Below are 27,506 nucleotides of genomic sequence, written 5' to 3' on the forward strand. Positions count from 1 at the left end.
GACATGACGCTCTCCTTCCCCCACCACTTTCTACTCCCTTGTGTGCGTAGAGCGTATATTACATATTATTGTTATAAAACATAATATATTTTAGTCATTAAAATTCTCTTAATAATTTTCAACTTTGTTGATATTTAGGTGAAAATAAATAAACGATTACTTTGAAAAAAGCAACGAACGTATATTGTAAGCGCAACAGGTTAGAAGTTTACATGTCAATTATATTAAGACAAGAGAAGAAATATATAAATTGTCAACAAATAAACCAATAAGGTTGCGTTCTTATATGCCAACAAATTTCAAAAATTCTCCTGGCCTGGCAATTCCCCTGGCAAATTTAAAAAAAGCCGGTCATCCGCTTTTTTTTAATATGCTAGTCATGATCGTGACTATTTAGAGCATACAAAAAAGCATATTTGTATTTGTAGTTTGATGGCCAGTCATGATATTTCGAAGGTGTGAAACACACAAAACTAATACAAACAGTTAATATCAGTGTAACTTAGACAAATATTTTGTCATGAACAGAAATCAACAGCTGTTGTCTATACAACATTAGATATGGGATTGCAAAATTATATGACAATTAAACAATAAAAAAGCGATGTGGCTTTATTTGTTATTGCCTTTATTGGCAATTCGTCGCAGACGTTATGGCGCTTGCGTTTAATATTCCCGCCAATCATCGATACGCTTCCCCAGACCGACCAATCACGGACAAGCTGTCAAATATTGTCCATCGTAATTTAAAAGATGGCGCTAGCTATGCGATGTCTTATAATATAAAATGAAAATTAATAAACTAGTGGGTCTCGCCTATATTCGCGTTTATTCGAAATATTTTTTTAGCAATTTCGAAACCTATGACAAGTCGTATTTTGACTTAATTTCATTGTAAACATGCAATTTCATATCACACATCTACCTTTGGCGCCAAAATGAAATTATAATGAAATTTTAAATATCAAATAGTATACATTAGTCCAGTTACTATTTGAGTTTGTCGACAATTTACTTCAATTGCGTTTACGTTTCTCATTTCTTTTACACCCTTAGTTCAGCTCTCTTAGCGGAGACTTTCCACTCTCTAATATTACCATCTCCTATCTACCCATCTATGGCTAGAGCTCTTCAAAATGAGACCATAGCCGATTTTATATGTGCAGCTAACGTCCTAGCTGACATGGCCCAGTGGTTAGAACGTGTGCATCTTATCCGATGATTGCGGGTTCAAACCCAGGCAGGCACCACTATATATGTATATGTGCTTAATTTGTATTTATAGTTCATCTCGTGCTCGCTGGTGAAGGAAAACATCGTGAGGAAACCTGCATGTGTCTAATTACATCGAAATTCTGCCACATGTGCATTCCACGAACCCGCACCACAATTCACTTCACCACACCACATTCCATTCTGACATAAGTCAGCAGTGGGAAATTTACAGACTGTTACTTTACTTTTACTTTACTTTAGCTAGCGTCCCATAATCACTGGGTTAAAAATCGCCTTAATATGATTTGTCAAACTTGTCAAGAACCACGTACTAAAACAATAAAATCAAATAACGAAAACAGTTAAACGGGCGATACGTAAAATATGACTATTGGAACAAGTTCGGATATTGCAACACTGGATTTTATTACTTGTCACTGAAATAAATTAGGTGAACACGCAAAGTGCGGTCGAATTGCGAAATGGACGCCTTCGTTGCGTTGGCGAATCGCGTTGGCTGATACTAAGTAGTCTCCTTGCTTATATAATAATCGACTGTCTATATTAATACTATAAATGTGGGTGTAACTCTGTCTGTCTGACGCTCTTTCACGACCAAACCGATGAAGCGAATTTGATGAAATTTAGTACGAAGCAAACTTGAACTCCAAGGAAAGATCATCAATCAATACCCTAAAACGGGACCGAAGCCGCAGGTAACAACTAGCCTTATATATATTTATAGAGGAATTGGCAAATTGGCAACCCGATTGTAAATGATCACTCCTGCCCATAGACTATGAAAATGTATAGATTATGAAAGTAAAGTAAAGTAAAGTAACAGCCTGTAAATTTTCCACTGCTGGGCTAATGGCCTCCTCTCCCATTAAGGAGAGGGTTTGGAACATATTCCACCACGCTGTTCCAATGCGGGTTGGTGGAATGCACATGTGGCAGAATTTCGATGAAATTAGACACATGCAGGTTTCCTCACGATGTTTTCCTTCACCGCCGAGCACGAGATGAATTATAAACACAAATTAAGCACATATATATAGTGGTGCTTGCCTGGGTTTGAACCCGAAATCATCGGTTAAGATGCACGTGTTCTAACCACTGGGCCATCTCGGCTCTCTTAGATATAGATATAGATTATGAAACGAGTTAAAATTAACTATTTTATTAAATAATCTCACGAGCTTATCACAAAATTATAGGTCATATCTTGAACCGCCTACGACAATAAACAGACGGTCTGTCAATTTATTTATATTACTTTATTACATAGTAATGTAAGTTGTTAGTGATTGCTTGTACAGTATCATAGGTTATGTTATATAGATACATTTGTTAGGTCGAACATAATTCAGATTAAATCTATCAAGGTAATTAGAAGTTCTAGAAAGAATTGCAAATTTACTCAAAATATTTTTAAGTCTGTAGGACTGTTACAGAAGAAGATTGTTAAAACTGTATGTAACATGTGCTTCGAAATAAATATTTCATATCCGAGAAGTTTCGGGAAAAAGGAATTCAGCGGGATGTTTTTTGTATCTCGAATCATATGGGACATATTTGCATTGACACCATTTCTAAAATCTGTGTCTTAATTAAATAGCCTTTTTGACTGGTTTTTAAAATCCATTTTATATTATTTAGTAGAGGTTAAGGAACCCAGTAAAAGTTGTTTCTTTTATTTCTATTACATATTTGCCGAAAAATATCATATTAAAAATTCCATATTTAAATAAACCGCGAAAACGCTACTTAGACAATATGGCGCTGCAATGAGGTCGGTGACGTCATTTTGCTGTATTTTAATCTGTGGTACATATAGTAGAAAAGAAAGGTTTACAAGAAAGTGACTTCATCATAAGCCCGGCCAATCAGGAGCGTTTTGTGTCACGTGACAAACGTTTGAAAAAATGTATTTTTATTTATTGATTTTTGAATAAGTTGAGTATTATTTTCAAGTTTCGTTAGTAAATAACCATTTTTAAACTCATAATATACACTGATTACAATAATTCGCAATTTATTTTTCGCATTGTCAAATAGCCTATTGTTGTGTTTTGATAATCAAATAAAAATATAGACTTTTAAATTAAGATTTTATTTACTATGATAGACTAACATACCCACAAGACGATCTAATATTATGAGTATCCTTCGAGAGCTGGAGAAGATATATTTTTGTCGTAATGTATGGTCGAGTATGATTCGTAAATTATATTATGTACTTATGCCGATAACGTACAAATGCGCAACAATTGTGTATCCATTACTTCTCTTCCTGGTGTCCTTTGAAGAAATATGAATCGAGGATGATGGTTTATAATTAACACATCATAGTCGCACACGCACACTTTCTCAATCACGACACACATACAAAACTCTTTTTTTTTTCTTTAAACAGTTATGCTTTGCATAAAAGTATTTACTTAAACATTCCTATAAAAGTTAATTCTTATACTTTAAAAAATATTTCTAATATATTTTTTGACTTAGAATTTTTTTGAATAAGTGTTACGAACTTCATACTTAACAAAAGGTCTTTAAAATGTATTTTATGTATAGTCTGTGAGAGGAAATAAATTATTATTATTATTATTAACTACCTACACTTTGATTTACGATGGATTATTATTTATATGACGTATCATGGCGATGTCAATACGCAATCATTATTTTGTAAATTAGAGATTATTTTTTTTATAAATATAAGGGCAAATGAGGCACCTGAAGTGATTGACAATGTTCATAGATATTGGTGCCGCACGAAATATTAACCACTTTTCATCAGTAGTTTCTTGTTTTATTAATTTTATTTTATATTTTTAAATAATTATTTATTTGTTCTTTTCTTATGATTAGGCTTAGCGTAGGTATAATTTTTATTGTTACTTAGTCTTGTACCTTTATTCAAATCCTTATCACATGCGGTGTCTTATAAGCTTGAAACTGTAATAGATATAAACAAATGTTATATTGTTGGTGAACCAATAAATAAATAAAAAAAAAAAAACAGTAATGCACCATCCCCTATGAGCTAAGATGTTACCCTCGAGCTTGTGATTAGACTCGCTTAATCACCCATTGAACCGGACCACAAAAATAATAAGTATTTCTGTTTGACGGTAGATTATCTGATGTGTGGGTGTGGGTGGTACCTCCAGACAAGCTTGCACGAAGGCCTTCCAACCATAATTTAAAGCGACGTTACTGAAATCATCATATATTCTACCACATATACAATATTTATTGTAACTAATTGGGCTGCCTACAAATTTCTATATTGTGTAATAAGTGGTACTTAGTACTAAACAGATTTTTACGATTTCACAAATAATTATGTAACGTCACTAATTTTCCAACATGGCGGTCGATGCTATTTTTAATCGATTCTGCTTTAGTGTGTTGTATCATTATTTCATAGCTGTCATTGTTTTCTAGAAAAAGAATTTGAAATGTAGTCGAAACTTTCATAATTAACCGGGAAAATGCACTTGCCTATTGTAATGCGGTTATTAATTTTCACCGTGTGAGGAGTATGACCTGTTAATAAGCAGTTAGTCACAGTCTGTTTACGATAAAACTTATATGTATTTATCTTTTAATGCTTCGAGAGTATAACCTACTTTTAACGCGGTTAAGCAATAATAACGTACCAAGGCAAAATTAAGAACATGAAATTATTTTTAATTTTACTTTGAAATTATTTTATTTGGCTGTATGATAATATTTCATGGTCTTTTTTTCGGCTATAAAAAAAAAGGAATAATAGCACCGATTTAACTAAAATTTATTTCGTTTTAAAGATTGTTTTAAACAATGTTATTAATAAAATGTTTTTGATTTTTTTTAAGTTTATCAATATTCGTAAATAACGCCGGACATTAATTATTTAACTGAAATTCCTAATGATGCGCCTTTATTCGTTTTTGTAATAACTTTATTTTTATTTATTAGAGATAGATAATACCTACTTTATTTTAAAATATCATAATTAAAGAAAATTTGTTTAGACTTCAGTTAAACTTTGTATCATGACAGCAATTTATATTGTTTTGACTTTACAACGCCTTACATTTACAGATAAGTATTTATGAACTATACTAATACTAGCAACCTGCTCTGACTTTGCACGGTTTATTAAAAAAACGAAAATAATATGATATTCATCTAATATATACTCTACAGCACTCAGCATTAATGTAACTTTCATCATTAGTTCCTGAGAATACTCCTTATATACAAACATATGTGACCTTTTTAAAATATTCACACAGATTAAAAAACTGAACAGTTTTATTATTAAAACTAATCACAATATTTATCTGTTCGCGTAGAAAAAATATAATATGGAATTAATAATGTCTATGATATTTTGAGGTTTTTCAATTCACCCCTATTTGGTTGAACAATTATTTAAAGATAAATATTAATTCTGACATAGACATTATGTGAAAGTTTTATTGTTATGCAAACCACAGATCTGCCTAGATACGATAGATGTGACGCGATTCGCAATTACGTAAATCCTAGGTCAGGTGTCAGCGACCATTTCTGTTTATTGTATTGCAATGTAGGTTTTATGTATCTAATAACAAAATGGCGGCTGTATTCAAGCGTTCTAAGCATTTTTACGAATATCGACATTGCAATTTACCAATTGAATCAATTTTGATCCTTTAAAATTATAATTAAAATGCATATACAACTATTATACAATTTGTTAAAAATATTTTCTTAACCAAAACTTTATACAAAAAGGCTATGTTACAAAAATGATACTTTCATATTTTCTTCAACTTTCTAGACGCAGTAGACCTGACTGTGCGTTGGGTACTAAGGATAAACGATTTTATAAGTAAATATATTATTTTACATACACATATATTTCCCTAGGCTCTTGTCAAAAAATAAATTTTCCACTAGATATAATGTACGAAATTATCATATTCGTTCAATATACAATATCATCGATTAATTTCGGTTACAATTTAATTTCACTAGGAAAATCTGGCATTAGGTATTAATACCTTACTGTACAGGTCGCTTAGATGTGCCGTGATTGTGTGATTTAAAAAAAAACTACGATCTACACATGTTTAATCACTAGTACTATTAAGTTATTAATACTAATAGAAGCTCTTTAAGAAGTTTTCTTTGTAGATATTCAAAAATAATCTATACATATAATAAAATGGGATGTGTCGGTTTGTAATATTAAAATAATCGCTTTTTTCTACTTGCATATGTATGTATACACGGTACATATAATTAAATATCATCTTTTACCATTTTTTTCTGTCTGTCTGTTTGTTCCGACTCTGCTCGGACCGATTTTGACGGCACTTTCACTGGCAGATAGCCACCAAGGAGTAACTTAGGCTACTTTTATGTTACGAATAAGTGTTCAATTAAAAACGCCTGAAGTCTCGGGCACAGCTAGTTTAAATGTTATTGAAATTAATTTGTAATGAAGTTGCAATTAAGCACCAAGTTGTGGCAAGTAATTAATTTTGCATCGTTTATATCGAGTGCGTTAGCCTAGAAAGTTTAACGAGAAAATGAAAGTGCTCGGTCCTACTCGACTTACTGACTTTTTCCTCTCAATACATGGTTACATATTGAGAGGTGTATAGCTATACAATGACTCGGTAAATTATGTTACGCCTCATTGGTGTAATGGATTGATTATAAGGCTGTATATCTTGGAGTCTTAGGTTCATATGTCGAGCCGACTCGATGAAATTACTAGTTTTATTCAAAGAAATCCTCAGGAGCCTGTTGTTTGAAAAATGTCAGTTTTATGACTACTTTGGAAAGCACAATATTGCTAAATTTAAATTTAAGATCAGTTAATTTGTAAGAATAAAGCAGTCTACCCGTGACCACGAACGCTGTAAAGTGCTCGAAACGTCGGGATGTTAAAAATAATTAATATACGCGATTCAAATCCGTTATAGCTAGTTTTATTTCAATGTGTAATCGCGAAAATTTAAGACAACATTAAGAATAAAGCATTACTTCGTTTGACTGGTATTTGGAAAATGGGGACCAATAATTAACACAAAACAATAATGACAAAAGAATTAATATTTAACAAAACAACAACTTGTGTTATAAATAATGTCGACAATATTTTAAAATAATGATTATATTGTGTTTAAACTATATGATTACTGATGTCAATTACTGAAATTATTTTTAATAATGGACTAATTAACTAATGATGTTAATCTATCTTTTCCTGTTGTCATAATTATTAAAATAACCCTTTTTAACGTGACTTTTATTATTGCTATTTATAATAATAATACGTATATAAACTTAAACATATATAATAAAACAAATTAAGCACGTCTATATAAACAAAAAAAACTGTGAACTAATTATTTTTAGTCTGTCTTACAAAATCAAAATGCTGACTTATCTGATGACAACATACCTATTTTATTTAGTCGCGTTATATATTTAAAAGTTCTTAAGACGTTGGGCGTATTGATATTAATGTAATAATTGTATAGGAATATATGTATATAATAAGGTAGAGATAATAAAGGTCATAATCGTTAACTTTGTTTCGCAGATGAATTGTAATGGTTTATAATAAGGTACTTATAGTTATGACTTATGACATTCAAGTCCGTGTAAAAGCCTTAAAATTATGTTCAAGATGAATTTCCTAGTAGTACCTACATTTCGTAAGAATGAGTGAATATCCAAAATGTTCAATCAAGGATTGAGTTATAATGTGCTTAGGGGTTGTCCATTAATCACGTGAGGCTTGAAAGGGGGGGGGGAGGGGTTTGATAAAAATCACGAAAATAACACAAGGGGGAGGGGGGGTGTAGTAAGATATCTCGTGTATTTATTTTTTCGTCTAATGCGCGATTTTTAAACAAATATGGTCCTTAATTCAGAATAAAATAAGATTATAGTTTATACCTGTATTTAAATTAAGATAATATTCAGAAAATTTTAAGATTCGTTGTAGGTACTAAATTACACGTGATGTTGAGAAGGGGGAGGGGGGTGGTCTTAAACCTCACTACGTATCACCAATGGGGGAGGGGGGGTTAAAAAATGCTAAAAAAAGATCACGTGATTAATGGACAACCCCTTATATTATATTCAATTTTTACCGCCCTTACTTTTTTTTTTTGCAACATTTATGATTGTGTTCTATCGTGTTTACTGTGTCAATCAAGGGACTCGTATTGCTTTCTTTCTCTTGATTGTTAAAGCGCGTGCCTGTGGCTGACACCGGCTCCAAAAATAACAATAATTGTAACTACATTATATAATCGTAAATCGACTTGTTATATTTTTCATTTCATTTTACTTAATTAGATGGCCGAGATGGCCCAGTGGTTAGAAAGCGTGCATCTTAACCGATGATTACGGGTTCAAACCCAGGCAAGCACCGCTGATTCATGTGCTTTATTTGTCTTTATAATTCATCTCGTGCTCAGCGGTGAAGGAAAACATCGTGAGGAAACCTGCATGTGACAAATTTCATAGAAATTCTGCCACATGTGTATTCCACCAACCCGCACTGGAACAGCGTGGTAGAATATGTTCCAAACCTTCTCCTCAAAGGGAGAGGAGGCCTTTACCCCAGCAGTGGGAATTTACAGGCTGCTGTTGTTGTTGTTGTATTACTTAATTATACGCAATTATTTTTTTTACTTTTAAGTGTATTGTTTGAAGTCGATTTTTCTTTTGTTAAATTTATTATTTATTTACGGCTTGTACAAAGCAGGTTGGAATCGAGCTGTGGAACCGGTGCAAATCCTTATTGAGCAGGCGCCATTCCATTCTAAGACAGACAGAGTAACTGTTGTATAATAAATATACACCTACGCATATCTGAACATGTTTGAAATATATCATTTGATTTAAATATTGCAATTTCGCGAGACATGCTAAATATCTTACTTTCAACATGTCTTCGTATTTTATCAAATAGGTCATATATTTCCATAATTTACAAGAAATTGAAACGACTTCAAAATCAGAAGCTAATGATCAAAAGATATTAAAATATATCAATAAAGCTATTAGACCGATTTTAATGAACTACTGTTCTCTACCTGGTGACTTCCAACTAAATTATTAATTCAAATAATTGTATTTAACTAACATGATTTTGTATTTTTTAAATGTTGATAAAGAGTAACTACTGAGTTTCTTGCCGGTTCTTCTCGGTATAATCTACTTTCCGAAACGGTGGTAGCTTCACTTAATTGTAAAATGACGATTCAAAAGTGCTTGTAAAAGCCTACTTGAATAAAGTTTATTTTGATTTTAAGTTGAATTTACCTAACTGAGATTCGAAATGACAGCATACACGTACAAAATTGAGCACACGTGCTCGGAAGCCTAAATTGATCATTGAATATACTTAAATTGTAACTGTTACATACATACATGTCGAACTCGTGAACTTCTATATTTAGAAGTCGGTTAAAAATGTGGATCGAATCGTCAATCTAGCGATGAGGCGGTTCATCTCGAGATCCTGTGATGAATTTTTTTTTTTTTTTTTATGAGACAACATCACATACATTACTCTGATCCCAATGTAAGTAGCTGAAGCACTTGTGTTATGGAAATTAGAAGTAACGACGGTACCACATACACCCAGACCCAAGACATCATAGAAAACTAATGGTAATCTACATCGACTCGGCCGGGAATCGAACCCGGGACCTCAGAGTGGCGTACCCAAGAAAACCGGTGTACACACCACTCGACCACGGAGTCGAGTCGATTAATTTTTAAGTTTTTTGGTCGACAATTTTCAGTAGGTTAAAAGTTGTAGTGTTTTCAATGGCACGCTTCGATGTATGTAATCTTGTTGTATCTAAACCCTTTCTGGTCATGTTGGATTTGCCGTTCCATTGGATTATGAGATTACGTATTCCTCAACGAACAATCGTTAGTTATCCACTTAACGATTATTAGATAGGCATTCGTTGCATTTATTTATAACACACATATTATACACTTAATTACAAAATATGACTACATCAAAAACTGATATGGTCCAGTGGTAAGAACGTATGCATCTTAACTGATAATTACGGGTTCGAACCACTGAATTGTCATATGCTTAATTGTGTCTATAATTCATCTCGTAATCGACGACGAAGGAAAACATCGTGACACCTACATGTTTAATGTGAATCCACCAACTCGCTTTAGAGCAGCGTGGTGCAATATGCTCCAAACCTTTTCTTCAAACGGAGATGAAGCCAAAACAGTAAGAAATTTTACAGGCTGTTGTTGTTGGTGCTGTTTTTGACTACATAAGACTCAAATTTTCTATTGGAACACTTTATGCCTAATTGTCCAAATTTTCAGAACAACAAATAATTGGTTAATTAACATTAATAATTACTTGAACTAAAATAACTCTATGTATCAAAAATGTTCATGTTATATGCGATAATTTTCATTAGAACGCGCTCATAACAATAGCCAGTATAACAATCTATTAATTCGACCGGTCAGTAGCCTGTTTTGAGGCTAATTTATTCATCAATGTGTTTTCACATCTGGCCGGTGCCTAAATTAGCGAGTGGCCTTTAGACTATCAAGAGACGCACGGGTCATTGACTATTTACGATAATAATGCAATGAATCTATGTTTATATGACACGTAAATAGATGTCGTTTAAACTTGTTGGTAGACCAAACCAGTCTGTGTAGGTCACCCACTCAGATATTCGTTACTCAGTATTGCTCTGTTCCGGTTTGAAGTTTGAGTGAGAAAATTAACTACAGGCATATTAGGTACGGACATAACATCTTAGTACCCAAATTCGATGTTGCATTGACGATGTAAGGAATGGTTATATATTAAACCGTCAATGTATATGGTCTGTGGTGACTACTTACCATCGGTAGCCTCATAAGCCTATCATCACCAAACAACTTTATAAAATTGTACTTGTAGTATTTTTAATCTTAAGTTTTTGTAATGAAATAAACCTTACGCTGAATTGTTATGCGCTATTTTTTTGATTTAACACATGAATCTTGACCAAATATAGCGGCTTCAAATCTTGCCAAGTACCATAAAGATATTTTGCTCTTTGACATTACAAATTACATCGACCGAGCGTCCTGTAATAGCTATTATTTTGTATTTCATTATTTTTAGATTTAAAATAAAATGCTTCACAATAATAACTGAATATTTATTCGTTTCAGATAATTGAAAACGGTGAGGAGTGGTAGCAGGTGGTACCTAAATGATGGTCGCGGAGCTCGCCGTAAAAAGCCGCGCCCGGCATGATGGCCGCGCTCTCCTGCTACCAGCCTTGTCGGTCGCACCTCGCCCAACCTGCTAGGTGAGTTACCATGCTGCAAGCCAACCCGCAAATAGTAATGACCGAATTGTTTTCGAATCTATTTCAGTATATTCAATCGAAAATTTAATATCAGTGTAGAAGCAACTATGTTTCTATTTTTCACTGATTGGATGTCCTTTTGGCTAAATTACACTGCTGCACACTATTTATTGTTTTATATTATTTTAATTATTATTTTTTTACTTTCAAAACTTGTTCTGTTGTAGTTGTATTTTTAGTTATTATTATTATTATTATTTTGTCTGTATTTTAGAATAAGTTATATTTTGTTGTGTTTCGTTGTTTATGTTGTGTGAAAGTAGTGTAATTTGCTCAATAAATGTTTATTATTATTATATTATTATTAAAATTGTAAATCTTAATGGTAATAATTTATGTATTCATATCAAACTCAAACTCAAACTCAATATATAAGATTATAAGACGTATGCGTATCAAAATGGCGTATCACTTTAAGTCAATTGACAACAATTCGCAAGTGATATTCAAAGTGTATTTTGACAGAACTGCTGCTATGATTTACAAAATATTATATATATAAAATAAATTTACATAGTAATATTTGTGTTACTTCTTTTACTGTGTACTAATTATATGATTACTAGTTAGTAACTAGTATAAGTAGTACTATATTATTCGGTCCGCTGATTCAACTGTTTGATTGTAGGGTGGAGGTTGTTCACAAATTTCATGGTGATCGATTGATTAGTACACTTACAGTAGATTGTTACACTTTCACATCTGAACTAGATGTAAAAGTGTAACAAACAAACATATAAACAAACACACATCGCATTTATTATCCCCACCTTATTGCTACTATAATTTAACCCCTTTTCTTCCAAGGTGTTACGACAACGACGACGATCACTCAGCGACGCTATCAATCCGTAGACGTCAATTTGTCGAAAGATGTCACGAGGCAAGAACCGGCCGCAGCAGGGACCTCATACCTGAGGTGTCCGTCAAGAGGACTCGGGAGGAGCTGGCTAAGCATGCGGCACAAACACAGCAACTGACCAGGCGGCTCAACGTCGAGTCAGGATGGTCGAAGGTTGAAGAGGTCAGGAAGAAGTTTGAGGGAGCCGCGACCTCGGCTTCCTACTCACGGTCTTTTGAATCTCCGCCTAGGTAAGACACTGAAGACTTAGGCTAGACACTGCTATAATACACATGAAACAAAATATTGGGCATCAGCTAGCATCATACTTACAAACATGATCGACTACATTGTGAGATTGAACAATTTCAGAGTTACTCTTAATTAATTGGTATAAAGACTTTTTCGAAAATCGATTCGAAAAAATACTTGTTGATACTGATCTATTATAAAAATAATAAATAATAACCGCCTGTGAATTTCCCATTGCTGGATCTCTCCCTTTGAGAAGAAATTCCACCACGCTGCTCCAATGCGGGTTGGTGAATTCACATGTCGCAGATTTTTGTTGAAAGTATACAAGTCTCCTCACGATGTTTTCCTTCATCGCCGAGCTCGAGATGAATTATAAACACAAATTAAGCACATGAAAATTTAGTCTTGCTTCCTTGATTTTGAACTCTCAGTCATCGGTTAAGATATACGAGTTCTAACCACTGGGCCATCTCGGCTCTTCCTTTGTCTAATCTTTAAGTATCCAATAAATCAAAAAGCCTATAGAAGTATTCTGTAAAAAGAAACTCGCCACAGAAACCGAAATGTCAGAATGTGAATTGACTCAAAATGCCGTATCATCGCAAAACGGTCGTCAACATTTCACGAGTGAAATACGAACCATCAGTCTATTCTGAAACGAGAAATTCGAAACTGCAGAACACGACTGTGAAATGTCTGAATCTGATATGCAAGAGTGACTTTAATAATTATAAAATGTAGAGGTTACACGTATCAAAATGGCTTAACGGCATATTCCAATGCAAGTCGGAAAAAAGAAAAATAAAACTCAGATTTACGTATTTCTTTCGATTTGCAAATAACTCAATTATATTTTGCAATAATAAGAATCTATGATTAATATATCTTTATTTATAATACAACACTATTGCAAATGACTACTCGTTACCACTTTAATATTACTTCCAAAAATTCCGATAACAGTTTTCGTTCAAAACTCAAATTTTTCGCAAAGCCACAAAAAGTTAATATCATAGATTAATCGAGCTCTCAACCAATGGTATCGCGTCAATTTTCTGTAAAATGTTGCTTTTTTTCCTTTTATGGTGGGAATACATTATAAGAGCTAGCGCGCACTGGTGACATTTCAGTAAGTCAAAGTGCAGATAGCGAAAGACTGACGATAAGAGTGACAGTCGCTAGTGCGCGCATTGCTATGAAAAAACGTCAAGACGCTGACAGTTTCGTCACGGACTTGTTCGCCGGTCAGCGTACGCAAATGTCACCCAATTGTCACGTAAACTCAATTCACGGACTTGGAAACGAACGAGCGACGAAACAGTCACCATGACAAAAATCACCAGTGCGCGCTAGCTGTTAGTCAACAATTCAGGAGTGAGATACAAATACTGATTTGTAACCAAATCGCTCTCCCAGTCTTGGAATGATTGTATGATGTATTCGCTGTCCCACTCGCACTACTTGCACCAATTGCTATTCTTAGCAACTCCATTGACATTTATTAGATTGCAATTTTACTTTTGTTAAGTACAATACGATTGTTCCCGAAGTTTGCCGATGCACAATATGTACAGTGAGAGTAATAAAACCTTCGTCAGTTATTTTATTTTATTTTTTATTTTTATTTATATTTGGGAAACATACAGTGTGTTATTACATAGAATTAAGGAATTATTACTAAATCATAAACCAATAAAGTTTCCACTTAAAATTTGTACAAATGTTAGAGTATGCGTGTTAAAAACACAACAGAAAGAGACAAAAATACAATCTAAGAGTAAATACAAATCGACTAATTACAAAGTTAAAAAAAAATCAAGAAGTTAAATTACAATAATATTAATGAACATAAATATACACAATAAGTTAATAAGTAATACAGTTTTCAAATACATTCCTTTATCAAGTTGTATACTCTTAGTACCTTTTGAAACTAAAGCACTAAACTGACAACTGCATATAAAATTAAACTAACATAGTATGATAACTTGGTTCAAAATACATCTTTGGACTACGTCTAGTTTTAAATGAATATGAAAACTTTTTAATAGCGTAATTAGTCATTACTAATTTAAATTAGATATGATATCTTCTATTGAATTGTCAAAATATGTCTGTCATTGTCATATGTTCTAGATCGGTAAAGCAGATTATCGCTCATACTGAGCACACGAAAATAGGTCTTACGCTGACGAAGCTTTTCTTACCCCGACTGTACATTCGAATGTTAGGAGGTGTAAAGATAAACTAATCAAACAAATCACATGCCGAGAGATTTGGTAGTAGCTCTTATATATGTATTATGCACTAGAAATACTTCTTGATTATAATAAAATAATAATTATATCAAATAAAGGCTTTTACTAAGTATCTGAATATAATTTCGGCGACAAAACAATCAACAATTATTACAACAAAAACCTACAATGATTATCGAAGATTATTTAGATCAACCAATTTCGACATGATAATGGAGAATGTTCACAAATTTTGATTATTAGCAATCTATATTGTCTGTCAAAAATAAAAAATAATAGTGAAAGAATTAATTCGATACGTCTATTAGTTTCCGAGTTATATGTAAAACAAGTTGTTACGCACGACGCGGGCTGCCGGTGACGGTGTGACGTCATTGTACAACACGCTCAGTCTGGCTCACTCGGTCCGCCCGCGATTGCGCGGCCACCCCGTTGAAATAATACCTAAATACTTTTTAAAATGTCCAATCCAAATACAAGGAAATCATGTGTTGTGCTTAAATGTAAAAATACAACTACCAATTCGCCGGAAAAGTTTGTTTTTTATAGTTCCAAAAGATGTTAAAACGCGAAAAAAAATGATAAAAGCTATGAAGCGATTACATCGATTACAATAGCGTATTCATGGTATATCTCGTCGCAGTGGGAACTCGATACCATCGAACATGTATTTCTCATCTATATCATGCACTACATGAGGAGCGGAATAAGAAAAACGACCTACGGTCGACAAAGTAGACGAGGCGATGGAGGCAATTTATTCCTTTCTGAATGAAAACTCCAACTAATGTCAATTTTCTACAGCGAGTTAATGAACCAAAAACATAGAGATTTCGTTCCTGACATCAGAATGGTTAAAAAACATTTGCAAGAGAATTATGGAGACGACATTCTCATAATCGTGATTACATGGTGTGCTTTCGAAATACCGGTTTCAAAATACTCTTTGCGAAATGGTACGAAGAAAAAAAAGGATAATCACGAAGAAAGATTAAGAGTTATTCGCGAAGGTGCTGCGATAATCCGTGAAAAAGAAGGAAAACGTGTGACAAAAATGACCACGTGTAATTATTATTTTTTATATTTGTTATGAATTTGTAGGTCGCAATACAGTGTATAAGTTTCATTACAGTAATTTTTCGATACCTTTCACGAGAAAAAAGGAAATAGCGAAAAACTATTTTTTCTCCCAAAATTCGTGTGTTTTTTTTTATCGAAATCTCGATAACGATGATCGATACATGAAAAATGTATAGGACCTTAATTGTAGATCATACAAAAAGCAAAAAAAAAGTATTCCATAAAAATTTTCGTATCTCGATAGGGAACCGAGTTATGATAAAAAGTGATACTGATGACGTCACAGCACTCTCACTGCTGTTAGCGGGACTCGATATTTTTCGCAAATTTGAATGCCTATAAAATCAAAACTACGAGGTATTTTTGACTAAAACAAAAACTAGTGTATTTGTATACGTACAAGCTTTATTGAGAAAAATTCAAGTGATTTGGCATACCTAGTAACATTCTCCATTCAAGATAAGGTTTGTTTATAATCTTTACTCAAGCTGCCATTAAAATTGAACCACAAAGACTCACGAATTGAACATATTGATCCGTCGTGCAAGTGATACTGTTAAACTCAACCTGAGATATCAAAGGAATAACCATAGAGGTGGCCCAGTGGTTAGAACGCGTGCATCTTAACCGATGATTTCGGGTTCAAACCTAGGCAAGCACCACTATATATATGTGCTTAATTTGTTGAAGGAAAAAATCGTGGGGAAACCTGTATGTGACTAATTTCATTGAAATCCTGCCACATGTGCAACCCGCATTGGAACAGCGTGGTGGATTATGTTCCAATCCCTCTCCTAATTGGGAGTGGAAGCCATTAGCCCAGCAGTGGGAAATTTAAAGACTGTTACTTTACTTTACTTACCCATAAATTAGGGCTTTCAAGAAAAATAATCCTTCCAATGTTTTATAAGCGCAAAGATTACAAATTTCTATGAAATTAAACGACGAACTCTTAAGGCCAACCTTTAAAGCAAATCTACTCGACAGTAGTAGGGTAAGGTTTATTCTACTAAATCCAGCTATAACTAGTATTGTCCTGTTTCGGGTGAGTGAGTCAATATAACCACAGGCACAAGGGACATAACGTCCATTCCCAATGTTGGTGGCCCAATGTCTTTGCAATGGTGACCAATTAAAGAGTAAACTCTCAACTTATGGTGATGAAACCATTGCAGGCGTCGTCTAGCAGACTCGTTATTCGCAAGTTTCAAGCTACCGCGCAGGAAGGAGATGGCGACCCCTCGCTCGCTGGCGCCGCAGCCGCAGCAGAAGCGGAAGTCCGCGGTCGAGCTGCTCGCTGAGACCAAAGCCTTCTACGTCAAATCGGAGACTGTGCTTGATCGAAAGCAAGAACTGCCTTTAAGGGTAAGAATTGATACTGTCTTCCATCAAAACTTACTTGTACTTTTAATTATAAATTGCTTATTTCCGGCTTGTGAGACACGTGTTAAGTATTCCATATCCTATGACATTTACTCGTATCGCTATTTTCATTTTGGTAGTTTAAATGTAAACAGACTTCCAGGCAGAATATATTATATAGGGATATAATTAGAGTTACTACTGAGTTTCATGTCGGTTCTACTCTGTAGAATATACATACGTTCCGAATCGCTGGTAGCTTCTCCTAATATAGTTTGTTAAATGACGATTCGAGTGCTTGTAAAAGCCAACTTGAATAAAGTATGTATATTCTGATTTTGATTATAATGTCAAATAAAGTATTGAGAAAATACTTTTTGTTTTTAACGTTTTCTTTTAAAATATCATTATTTTTTTGTAGAATTTGGCTCTTTTGAAATGGCTGTATTCCAAAGTTACCTTTGCCTGCTAATGATGACTAAGATAAGTTAGTTAGTAGATAAGTTTTTTAAAAACTTTTTGGTATATAAAAAAATATATTATTATATTTATTTTTCTGAGTAATCACATAAGTTTCGAAGATATTGGCAATTGTCTCACTGTCCAGGCACATCAATAAAGTTCTTTTTATGTTGCCATTATTATATAGATATATTTTTTGGGTTATTTCAGGTAAGCAGTGGCTTGAGTCAGGCGATAGCTGCTGGGGGCTGCCATCTCGTGAGCTCCGGTACTCTCAATAATGACGCCTGCTGTAATCCTTGTAAGTTTTACTGTTTGGTCCTAATTAAGGACGATCCATGCAGACACAAATAGCCAAATCTAAATCGCCTTTTAATATGTCATACCCATTAAATTTATGTAACAAAAACCTTAAAAAAATAAATCACTGATTGCCGGATTAGAGTCTGGAATTTACAAGATTTATACTTCAGTGCCTGGAAAAGCTCTGTTTGAATTGTAACATGTCGTTCACAAATAGTCTCTTTTGCAAAACGTTTACTATAGGCGAAATCGTTTTGGAGATTTCTCATACTGATCAACGCGTGGTCAAGTTAGTTATCTTTTTTTTTGAAAATTATTATGTAATATATAATTTGTCAGATGCAACGACCAGAATAGCGAGTGCGCGGCGCGCGGTGAGCGCTGGCGAGGGTCTGCAGAACACTTTGAGGAGGCTTCTTGAACATTCTGACAGCAGAGAGAATGTCTACTCCCCGGCATATGTCTGTAAGTCAGATCACTCAGGAAATATTTATAAAAATTTACCTGCGCCATCATTTACAACACATATTATCATTTAAAAGAGTATCTACTGAGTTTCTTACCCGCTCTTTGTAGAATCTCTGTATGGAGATTCTTCCACGACCTCCATGATTGAGTAGGGTGTACACCGGTTTTCATGGTACTTATAATAAGCTATTTGACAATGCGAAAAATAAATTGTGAAATATTATAATCAGTGTATATTACGAGTTTAAAAATGGTTATTTACTAACGAAACTTGAAAATAATACTCAAAAATCAATAAATAAAAATGCATTTTTTCAAACGTTTGTCACGTGACACAAAACGCTCCTGATTGGCCGGGCTTATGATGTCACTCTGTTGTAATCCTTGCTTTTGTACTATATGTACCACAGATTAAAATACAGCAAAGTGACGTCACCGACCCCATTGCAGCGCCATACTGTCCAAGTAGCGTTTTTGAATATGATATTTTTCGGCAAATATGTACTAGAAATAAAAAACACAATTTTTACTGGGTTCCTTAACTTCTACTAAATAATATAAAATGGATTTTAGAAAACAGTCAAATAGCCTATAATGTCCAATACTTATATTCACTTATTTATTACTTATCCCGAGCCGGTGATAGCTTCACTTAATATAGTTTATTAAATGACGTTTCATAAGTGCAAAAGCCTTGCAAAAGCCTATTTGAATAAGAGTATCATTTGATTTATTTTTTAACTATTGACTTCCAGGCAACAATAGCAGCCTGTAAATTCCCACTGCTGGGCTAAAGGCCTCCTCTCCCTTTGAGGAGAAGGTTTGGAACATATTCCACCACGCTGTTCCAATGCGGGTTGGACTTCCAGGCAGGATATATTAATTTAAAAAATTTAATTAACTAACATGACTGTACTTTTTTTTAATATTGAAAAAGAGTAACTACTGAGTTTCTTGTCGGTTCTTCTCGGTAGAATCTACTTTCCGAACCGGTGGTAGCTTCACATAATTGTTATATGACGATTCAAAAGTGCTTGAAAAAGCCCACTTGAATAAAGTATATTTTGATTTTGATTTTGATTTTATATTTTGATCTTTCAGCTCAAAAAATGTTCTCCGAAGCGCGTCGTCTCAAAGATTCTTACCCGGACCGCGAAGTGTCCCGTTCGCAGCACACATCCGGCACGTTTTCCGGGACGTCATCGTCCGGTACTTCCGGTTCCAAGCACAAGGAGGACAAGAACCGGCCGCTGAGCTTCGGCGACGCACGAGTTTTCTTCCCGGAGTCGTTCGTGATACCGCGACAGAGACCCAGTGAAGTTGTTATCAAGAACACTTATTCTATACGTTAGTACTTCATTCTATTTTTAATAATAACTAGTTTGAATTTACCAAATAAGTTAAATAATATAAATAAAAAGATAAATATAAGACAACATCACATACATTACTCTCATCCCAATGTAAGTAGCTGAAGCACTTGTGTTATGGAAATCAGAAGTAACTACGGTACCACAAACACCCAGACCCAAGACAACATAGAAAACTAATGGTAATCTACATCGACTCGGCCAGGAATCGAACCCGGGACCTCAGCGTGGCGTACCCATGAAAACCGGTGTACACACCACTCGACCATGGAGGACGTCAAAAGTTATTGTTGTAGCCTATATACTCGCATATTACATCAGCTTTCTACCAGTGAAAGTCCCATCAAAATTGGTCTAGCCGTTCCAGAGATCAGCTGGAACAAACAGACAGACAGAGAAACAAAATATGAAAAAATATTATTTTGGTATATGTAGCGTGTGCATACGTAATATAGTGCTCAATTAGTTCCATTAATAAATATAAATACGATGTGCCTGCGTGTTTAGCAAATTAGGCAGCAGTACGCTGACGGTACATCATAATTAATATAGTTCTGTAAAATGACTCGCGCCCCGGAATCGCACGGCTGCAATACTGATACTAAATATACTACAGAATTTGTTTATTTACGACATCACATTACAAACTTCTAAAATTATCAGTGTTTCTTTACTATATTGTTCATGTATTATATGTATATACAAACCTTCCCCTCGAATCACACTATCTATAAAAAAAACCGCATCAAAATTCATTGCGTAGTTTTAAAGATATAAGCATAAAAATGGATATAGGGACAGAGAAAGCGACTTTGTTTTATACTATGTAGTGATTATTCGATCTAATGTTTTATGAAAAGATTCAATTCAATGAGTCGAGATGACCCAGTGGTTAGAACGCGTGCATCTTAACCGATGATTGCGGGTTCAAACCCAGGCAAGCACCGCTGATTCATGTGCTTAATTTGTCTTTATAATTCATCTCGTGCTCAGCGGTGAAGGAAAACATCGCGAGGAAACCTGCATGTGACAAATTCCATAGAAATTCTGCCACATGTGCATTCCACCAACCCGCATTGGAACAGCGTGGTGAATATGTTCCAAACCTTCTCAAAGAGAGAGGAGGCCTTTAGTCCAGCAGTGGGAATTTACAGGCTGTTGTAGTTGTAGATCATGAATTATGTAAGGAATGTAAATATATCTAATTAAATATTGGCGTCCGCAGCGAGTCCCCAGTCAAGTCCCCACGTTCCTGACGACGTCTCCCGCAGCGGGGAACACATCGGCGCCATCAGTCCCCCCGCTGAGTACGCGCTGTCCGCTCCCAGATACATCAGGTGGGTTGAACACACACACTGTTACAGTACCTTTACTTTTGTAATAAAAGTTTTAAAGTACAACGAACAGTCTGTAATATATCACAGAGCAGAGTATTATAGCTAAGAAGAATAGAAAAGGCGCGAAATTTACCACAGAGTATACATAGATGGCTATAGATAACTTATAATTTAATAAATATACATAATAATGTATAAAATTGAAGCTCAGATGGCGAGAATGCACGCATTCTAACCACTGAGTTAGAACCCGTGCATCTTAACCGATGATTGCGAGTTCAAACCCAGGCAAGCAACACTGAATATTCGTGTGCTTAATTTGTGAAGGAAAAAATCGTGAGCAAAACTGCATGCGTCTAATTTCATACAAATTCTGCTTCATGTGTATTTCACCCGCATTGGAACAGCGTGGTGGAATATGATCCAAATCTTTTCCTCAAAGGGAAAGAAGAGGGAGGAAATTTACGGGTTGTTACTATACTGCATAAAATTGCTTTTTTTATTTTGATCACATAATTGTTAAGAATTGTGAATGTAAAGTAACTATATTTTTTTTAGATCAAATTCACACTCTCAACCGAGCGCAAGAGAGGATGACAGCACCAACATTAATAGCCATAAATCTCTACCCGATTTGCATGCGCAAGCGCATGGCTACCCTGAACAGTGAGTAGAACTTTTAATACATTATCTATATTTATTCCTATAACAGGTAACGCACACGTCTAAAATCACTATTTAATGAAATTTAATTAGAAACCAAATATTAATCTGTCAACAATATTTTACAAATTTATATATCGATTACTAAATAAAAAGAGACATTTAAAGTACAACACAATTTAGAGCTAGCGTCGGCAAAATTCGTAAAACCGATCACATCCGAATTAAGTACGCAAGCGCATGGCTACCCTGAACAGTGAGTAGAACTTTTAATACATTATCTACTAAACCTAAAACGTAGTTTAAATTATTAAGTGTTATTTTGGTCCTTCGAGCCGGATTTTAATTATTTTTATTTTCAGTGTCAATGTAGTCGTAGGCACAGAGTCTATCGGTCGCTCGCCTCGCAGACGACGACATTCGGCCCATCACCGTACAGCTTCCTGCTCTTCTAAGGGCACCCGGTGAGTTAATTAATCTCATCTGATAATTATTTGAGCTGAGATGGCCCAGTGGTTAGAACGCGTGTATCTTAACCGATGATTTCGTGTTCAAACCCAGGCAAGCACCACTATATATGTGTGTGCTTAATTTGTGTTTATAATTCATCTCGTGCTCAGCGGTGAAGGAAAACATCGTAAGGAAGCCTGCATGTGTCTAATTTTATTGAAATTCTGCCACATGTGCATTACTTCACTAACTTTTCTAATAATTATTTATTTGAAAATTGACGTAACATATATGAGTCTTTACAGTAATATGATTATGGTGTTCTTCTAGAGTGTAGTTTGTATTATAGATCTATTTAGTCCCGAAGATGTGCCCAAAATTCAATTATAGGCATTTGATATTAATGGACGTGTTCAATGCTTCCCAAGACTGTCAACATAAGAGTAAAGATAGAAGAAATTATATGATTACTTTTGATTTTAAAGTTTATGTGCAATTTAATGCAAAGGAGCGCTCCATTGCGGGTGAATTTATCTATACTTGTACTTGTTTTATCCAATAGTATGTTGTAAGAACTATATTTTTGTTGATAGATCAAATCATTCATCGATGATGTCTTCTTGCGACGCGTTCTCGGAACATCCGTCGCCCGGCGAAGAAAATTACCAATCTTATAACAGGTAACGCACACGTCTAAAATCATTATTTAATTAAATTTAATCATAAACCAAATATTAATTTGTCAACATTATTTTACTTATTTATATATCGATTACCTAAATTAAAAGAGTCATTTAAAATACGACACAACTTAGACATAGCATCGGCAAAATTCGTAAAACCGATCACATCCGAATTAAGTACGCTCTCCCAAATTATCAATATTTATTTCTCATGTGAATGTGATCTTTACACAAACGTAATAACTTGAAATATCATTATATTCGTCAATTTGACGCGTCGATTTACATGCACTTGCTTTCTCGGATTGAACTGATGCGAGAATCTATAGTGTCGAATGGCGCGATAGGGAGCTATTTCTATTGGTTTTATAAATCGTCAGCAATCGGTTTTATTGAATTTGCCGATGCTGCATCTCAGTTGTGTCTCACTAGTAGAAGGGTTTCTTAAGGTATAATGCAAGTACTGATATAGTATATGTTCCGTATGGCGCAGCCGCTGCGGGTCGTCGTTCGCGCGCGACTCTGGCGGCTCGAGCGGCCACTACACGCAGCGCAGCGCGCCGCCGCACGCGCGCGACCACGCGCACCACGAGCGCGGCCGGTACGACACACACGCCAACTTGCGTTCACACAAGCACAAACGCTAACTTGCGTCTACACAAGCACTCACGCTCACCTTACACCCACACGAACACACACGCTCACCTTGTATCCACACAAACACACACGCTCACCTTGCGTCCACACGAACACACATGTTCACCTTGCGTCCACACGCCACACACGCTCACCTTGCGTCCACACAAACACACACGCTCACCTTGTGTCCACACGCCACATACGCTCACCTTGTGTCCACACGCACACACGCACACAAACACAGACGGTATTTTAATTATAGTGTGGACATGGGTGCGTGAATACAGACACTCGTGAGATGAACGGAATAGGGATAGGTTGGCGAACGAACATATGGGCCACCTGATGATAAGTGATAACCAACGCCCAAAGATAATGGTGCTCTAAGAAACACTAACCATTCCCTACATCGCCAATGAGCTACCAACCTGTACACAAAGCAAATAAAATACAATATTCCTCTCGACGAATACTTTAAATTTCGAGTAAAGATTAATGTACAAATCCATTACATGAATAACTCCATCGTCAGGGGCTACACGTGGCAGGCGAACAACGGCAGCGCGCTGGAGCAGTGCTACGTGTCGGCGCCGCCGCAGTTCCAGGACGGCGCGCCCTCGCCGCCGCCCTACGCGCCGCACGCGCCGCCCGCGCGCGTCGGCATACACTTCCAGGTACCGGAACCGGAAACATAGGCCGATAGACTCCGAGTATTCAACGTAGATGGTGTACATGAGAGAGATAAATGGACTGTATTTAGTTGAGGAAAAAGGGGAGTTGTTACCTCGAAATCTGGGCTCTGACCTTTTCAAAATCAAAGTCAAAAACCTTTATTCAAAATGGAAGTGCTTACACTTTCTTATTAACAGTCGAAAATTTACCACCGGTTCGTAATATAATACCTCAGACCTGAGAAGAACCGGCGAAAGAAACTCAGCGGGATCAATTTTTTTTTTTTTATAATGTTCATTTACAATATATAATATATTATTTGAAACAGCCTGAAGGCGATCATCTCATTCCCAAGGTGTGCAGTCAACTAGAAAGTCATTAGTGATGTAATATCCTTTAGCACACAAACGCTCTTTAATGATTCTTTTGAATTTTATAATTGAGTATTGTTTAAGACACTTTCCTCTTGGGATCACTCATTTGGTCCTCACTCACACGAAAACGGCCAGGGTGATGTTATAGTCAATACTTATATGCAAAAAAGCATTAATAAGCTAAAGATTTAAATAAAATAAAATACAATAATAGACTAATAATTCAGATTGAATAGAATTCAAAAGATAAATTTGCCTTAGTTTTCCTCTTAAGTGTTATATTTGGATTACAGATTTTCATCTCTAAATGTACATTTTTTGTTTTTTTTTCTGAAGGCGAGCGCTCCTCCGCCCCAGTTCCAAGACGAGCCGCCGCTGTACGACTACGGCGACTACGACTGCACGTACAAAACTCCTCTCAAGTGTTTGAACGTCAGCAGGAAGGAATACACCAACACTAGGGAATATACAAGGTGATGGTCTATTGGTCTATCTATTTTGGTTTACATAATCCATATTAATATTATAAATGTGACAGTAACTTTGTCCGTCTGTCTATCGTTCTTTCACGGTCAAACCAATCCGTATTTGATGAAATTTGGTATGGAGCAAACTTGAACTCCGACGAAGTACATAGGCTACTTTTTTGCCCGACACTTTAAAACGCGGACGAAACCGCGGGTGACTACTAGTAATGTATAAAAGAAGGGGAAGTTGAGTATACTAGCGCCGTAACGGGTTACGTAACGAATCGGTTTACTCTTCCATTAGAAGTTATCGCTTTAAAAACGTGCATAGACTAATTGCTGGGATTGTAACTGAAGGGGTCTAGCAAATTTAAACCGACTTCAAAAAAAGGAGGTTTTTCGTTCGATTGTTTGTATGTAATATGTATGTATGTATGTTTGCCCGCGATTATCTCGCATTGGGCTAAAGCTATTTCGATGCGGCTTTCAGAAAAGTATTTGTTACATTCAGGAGAAGGTTTCAGTGCTTTAACCGGCTCGAAAGAAAAGGAGGTCCTTAGTTTGACCCATAATGGTAAAAACTTTGTTAGGTAGAAAGATTAATATAAAGTTTTCGTTGCAGATACCATGAGCCGAGCACGGAATTGATCAGCAAACAGCCTCAGTACCAAGAGGTGCGCATGCGTCCTCGTATGGACGACATGCAAGAATACGTCAACACTGCGCAGGTAAAACTAGTAAAGAATATAAAAAGAATGATATTTGCACGCATTTGCATTTTCCAAGTTTTGGTTCAAGATATTTTTTCTGTCTACTAGCCCATCAGGTCTCAGATAATTCCAATCTTTGGATTCTAACAGGCTACGAACCTACTCGTGGAAGCCCTTAGGACTATAGAGCCCTTTTTAGCCCAATAGCCATGAAACATGATGGCTCTATAAATAATAGGTAGCTTAGAAGAACGAGGGTTATTCTAAATTTAGTGATAATTTTTGGGGTTACCAAACTATCAAATATTACTTGAAAACATATGTTTTATTTGTCAAATTTCTAGTATATTTTACCTTGTCTTCGACGTATCTTATCTATAACGTATATGTTGTTTTTTATCTATGTATGCCTACATAAATAAATGTCTGATGTTATATGATTGATCGTTTTCTTACAGATATGTCCTCCGGAGGAAGTGACGTCACCGCTCGGTACTTTCAAACGTCAGAGATGCCTCCGTTACAAGCAACGGCGTCCGCGACCCATCCTGCGCTCGAAATCCGACATATCTGACAGGTCTGTGACGATTCATTACTATGCTAGGAATAGGCTATTTGACAATACGAAAAATAAATTGTGAATTATTGTAATCAGTGTATATTATGAGTTTAAAAATGGTTATTTACTAACGAAAGTTGAAAATAATACTTAGTTTATTCAAAATTCCATAAATTAAAATGCAAATTTTCAAATGTTTGTCACGTGACACAAAACGCTCCTGATTGGCCGGGCTTATGATATAGTACTTTCTTGTAAACTTTGCTTTTCTACTATATGTAGCACAGACTAAAATACAAGAAAGTGTCGTCACCGACCCCATTGCAGCTCCATATTGTCCAAGAAACATTTTAGCGCGCTATTTAAATATGGAATTTTTAACATGATATTTTTCGGCAAATATGTACTAGAAATAAAAAAACACAACATTTACTGGGTTCCTTCATTTCTACTAAATAATATAAAATGAATTTTAAAAACCAGTCAAATAGCCTATTATATCAATCCTCCGCCGTATTATGACAAAAATGTTCCGTAGACCTGTGCAGGTGTTAACATTTAGACTGAAATAACAAGAACAAAAGAAGTTTAACTGTGATTTTTATATATAAATCTATCTGAAATGGTCCAATCCATCTTTTCCCAATAAATGGTTAATTCTTTGCCTAAATGACTGTAAATGGCAAAAGCCTCATTTCGCTTTGAAGAGCATTTTTGGATCTTATTCTAGCACACTTCTCCAATAGGAATTTGTGAGTTAACGGCGAATTAATCTTTTTCTATGTAACGTTTTAAACTACCACATAAGCTTGCTATTAATGAGCTTTTTCAATGCAATGTAATTTGTAAACAGTGGCGTAGCTGGTTGAGGAAAGGCCCCGGTGCACTGAAAAAGAATTAGGCCTTCACCC

The 27,506-nt window shown here is 35.2% G+C and overlaps 1 protein-coding gene across 3 annotated transcripts in view; it reads left to right on the plus strand.

The window, feature by feature from the left end:
- Positions 1 to 27,506, plus strand: part of LOC124540099 — a 73,763-nt gene that overhangs the window by 41,415 nt on the left and 4,842 nt on the right. For 2 of the 3 annotated variants that reach the window (XM_047117529.1, XM_047117530.1), the window contains 15 exons: positions 11,443 to 11,582; positions 12,450 to 12,734; positions 17,252 to 17,441; positions 18,111 to 18,201; positions 18,543 to 18,668; positions 19,773 to 20,018; positions 21,267 to 21,378; positions 21,937 to 22,044; positions 22,404 to 22,502; positions 23,082 to 23,171; positions 23,668 to 23,775; positions 24,346 to 24,487; positions 25,196 to 25,332; positions 25,949 to 26,054; positions 26,495 to 26,613. In XM_047117529.1, coding sequence (XP_046973485.1) covers positions 11,524 to 11,582; positions 12,450 to 12,734; positions 17,252 to 17,441; positions 18,111 to 18,201; positions 18,543 to 18,668; positions 19,773 to 20,018; positions 21,267 to 21,378; positions 21,937 to 22,044; positions 22,404 to 22,502; positions 23,082 to 23,171; positions 23,668 to 23,775; positions 24,346 to 24,487; positions 25,196 to 25,332; positions 25,949 to 26,054; positions 26,495 to 26,613 — 2,018 coding nt within the window. In that variant the 5' untranslated portion in view covers positions 11,443 to 11,523. Of the gene's footprint in view, positions 1 to 11,442; positions 11,583 to 12,449; positions 12,735 to 17,251; positions 17,442 to 18,110; positions 18,202 to 18,542; positions 18,669 to 19,772; positions 20,019 to 21,266; positions 21,379 to 21,936; positions 22,045 to 22,403; positions 22,506 to 23,081; positions 23,172 to 23,667; positions 23,776 to 24,345; positions 24,488 to 25,195; positions 25,333 to 25,948; positions 26,055 to 26,494; positions 26,614 to 27,506 lie in introns of all 3 variants that reach the window. The other variant, XM_047117528.1, reaches the window with a different exon arrangement.

Source organism: Vanessa cardui, chromosome 24 (genome assembly GCF_905220365.1).
Source record: "Vanessa cardui chromosome 24, ilVanCard2.1, whole genome shotgun sequence".
NCBI lineage: Eukaryota > Metazoa > Arthropoda > Insecta > Lepidoptera > Nymphalidae > Vanessa > Vanessa cardui.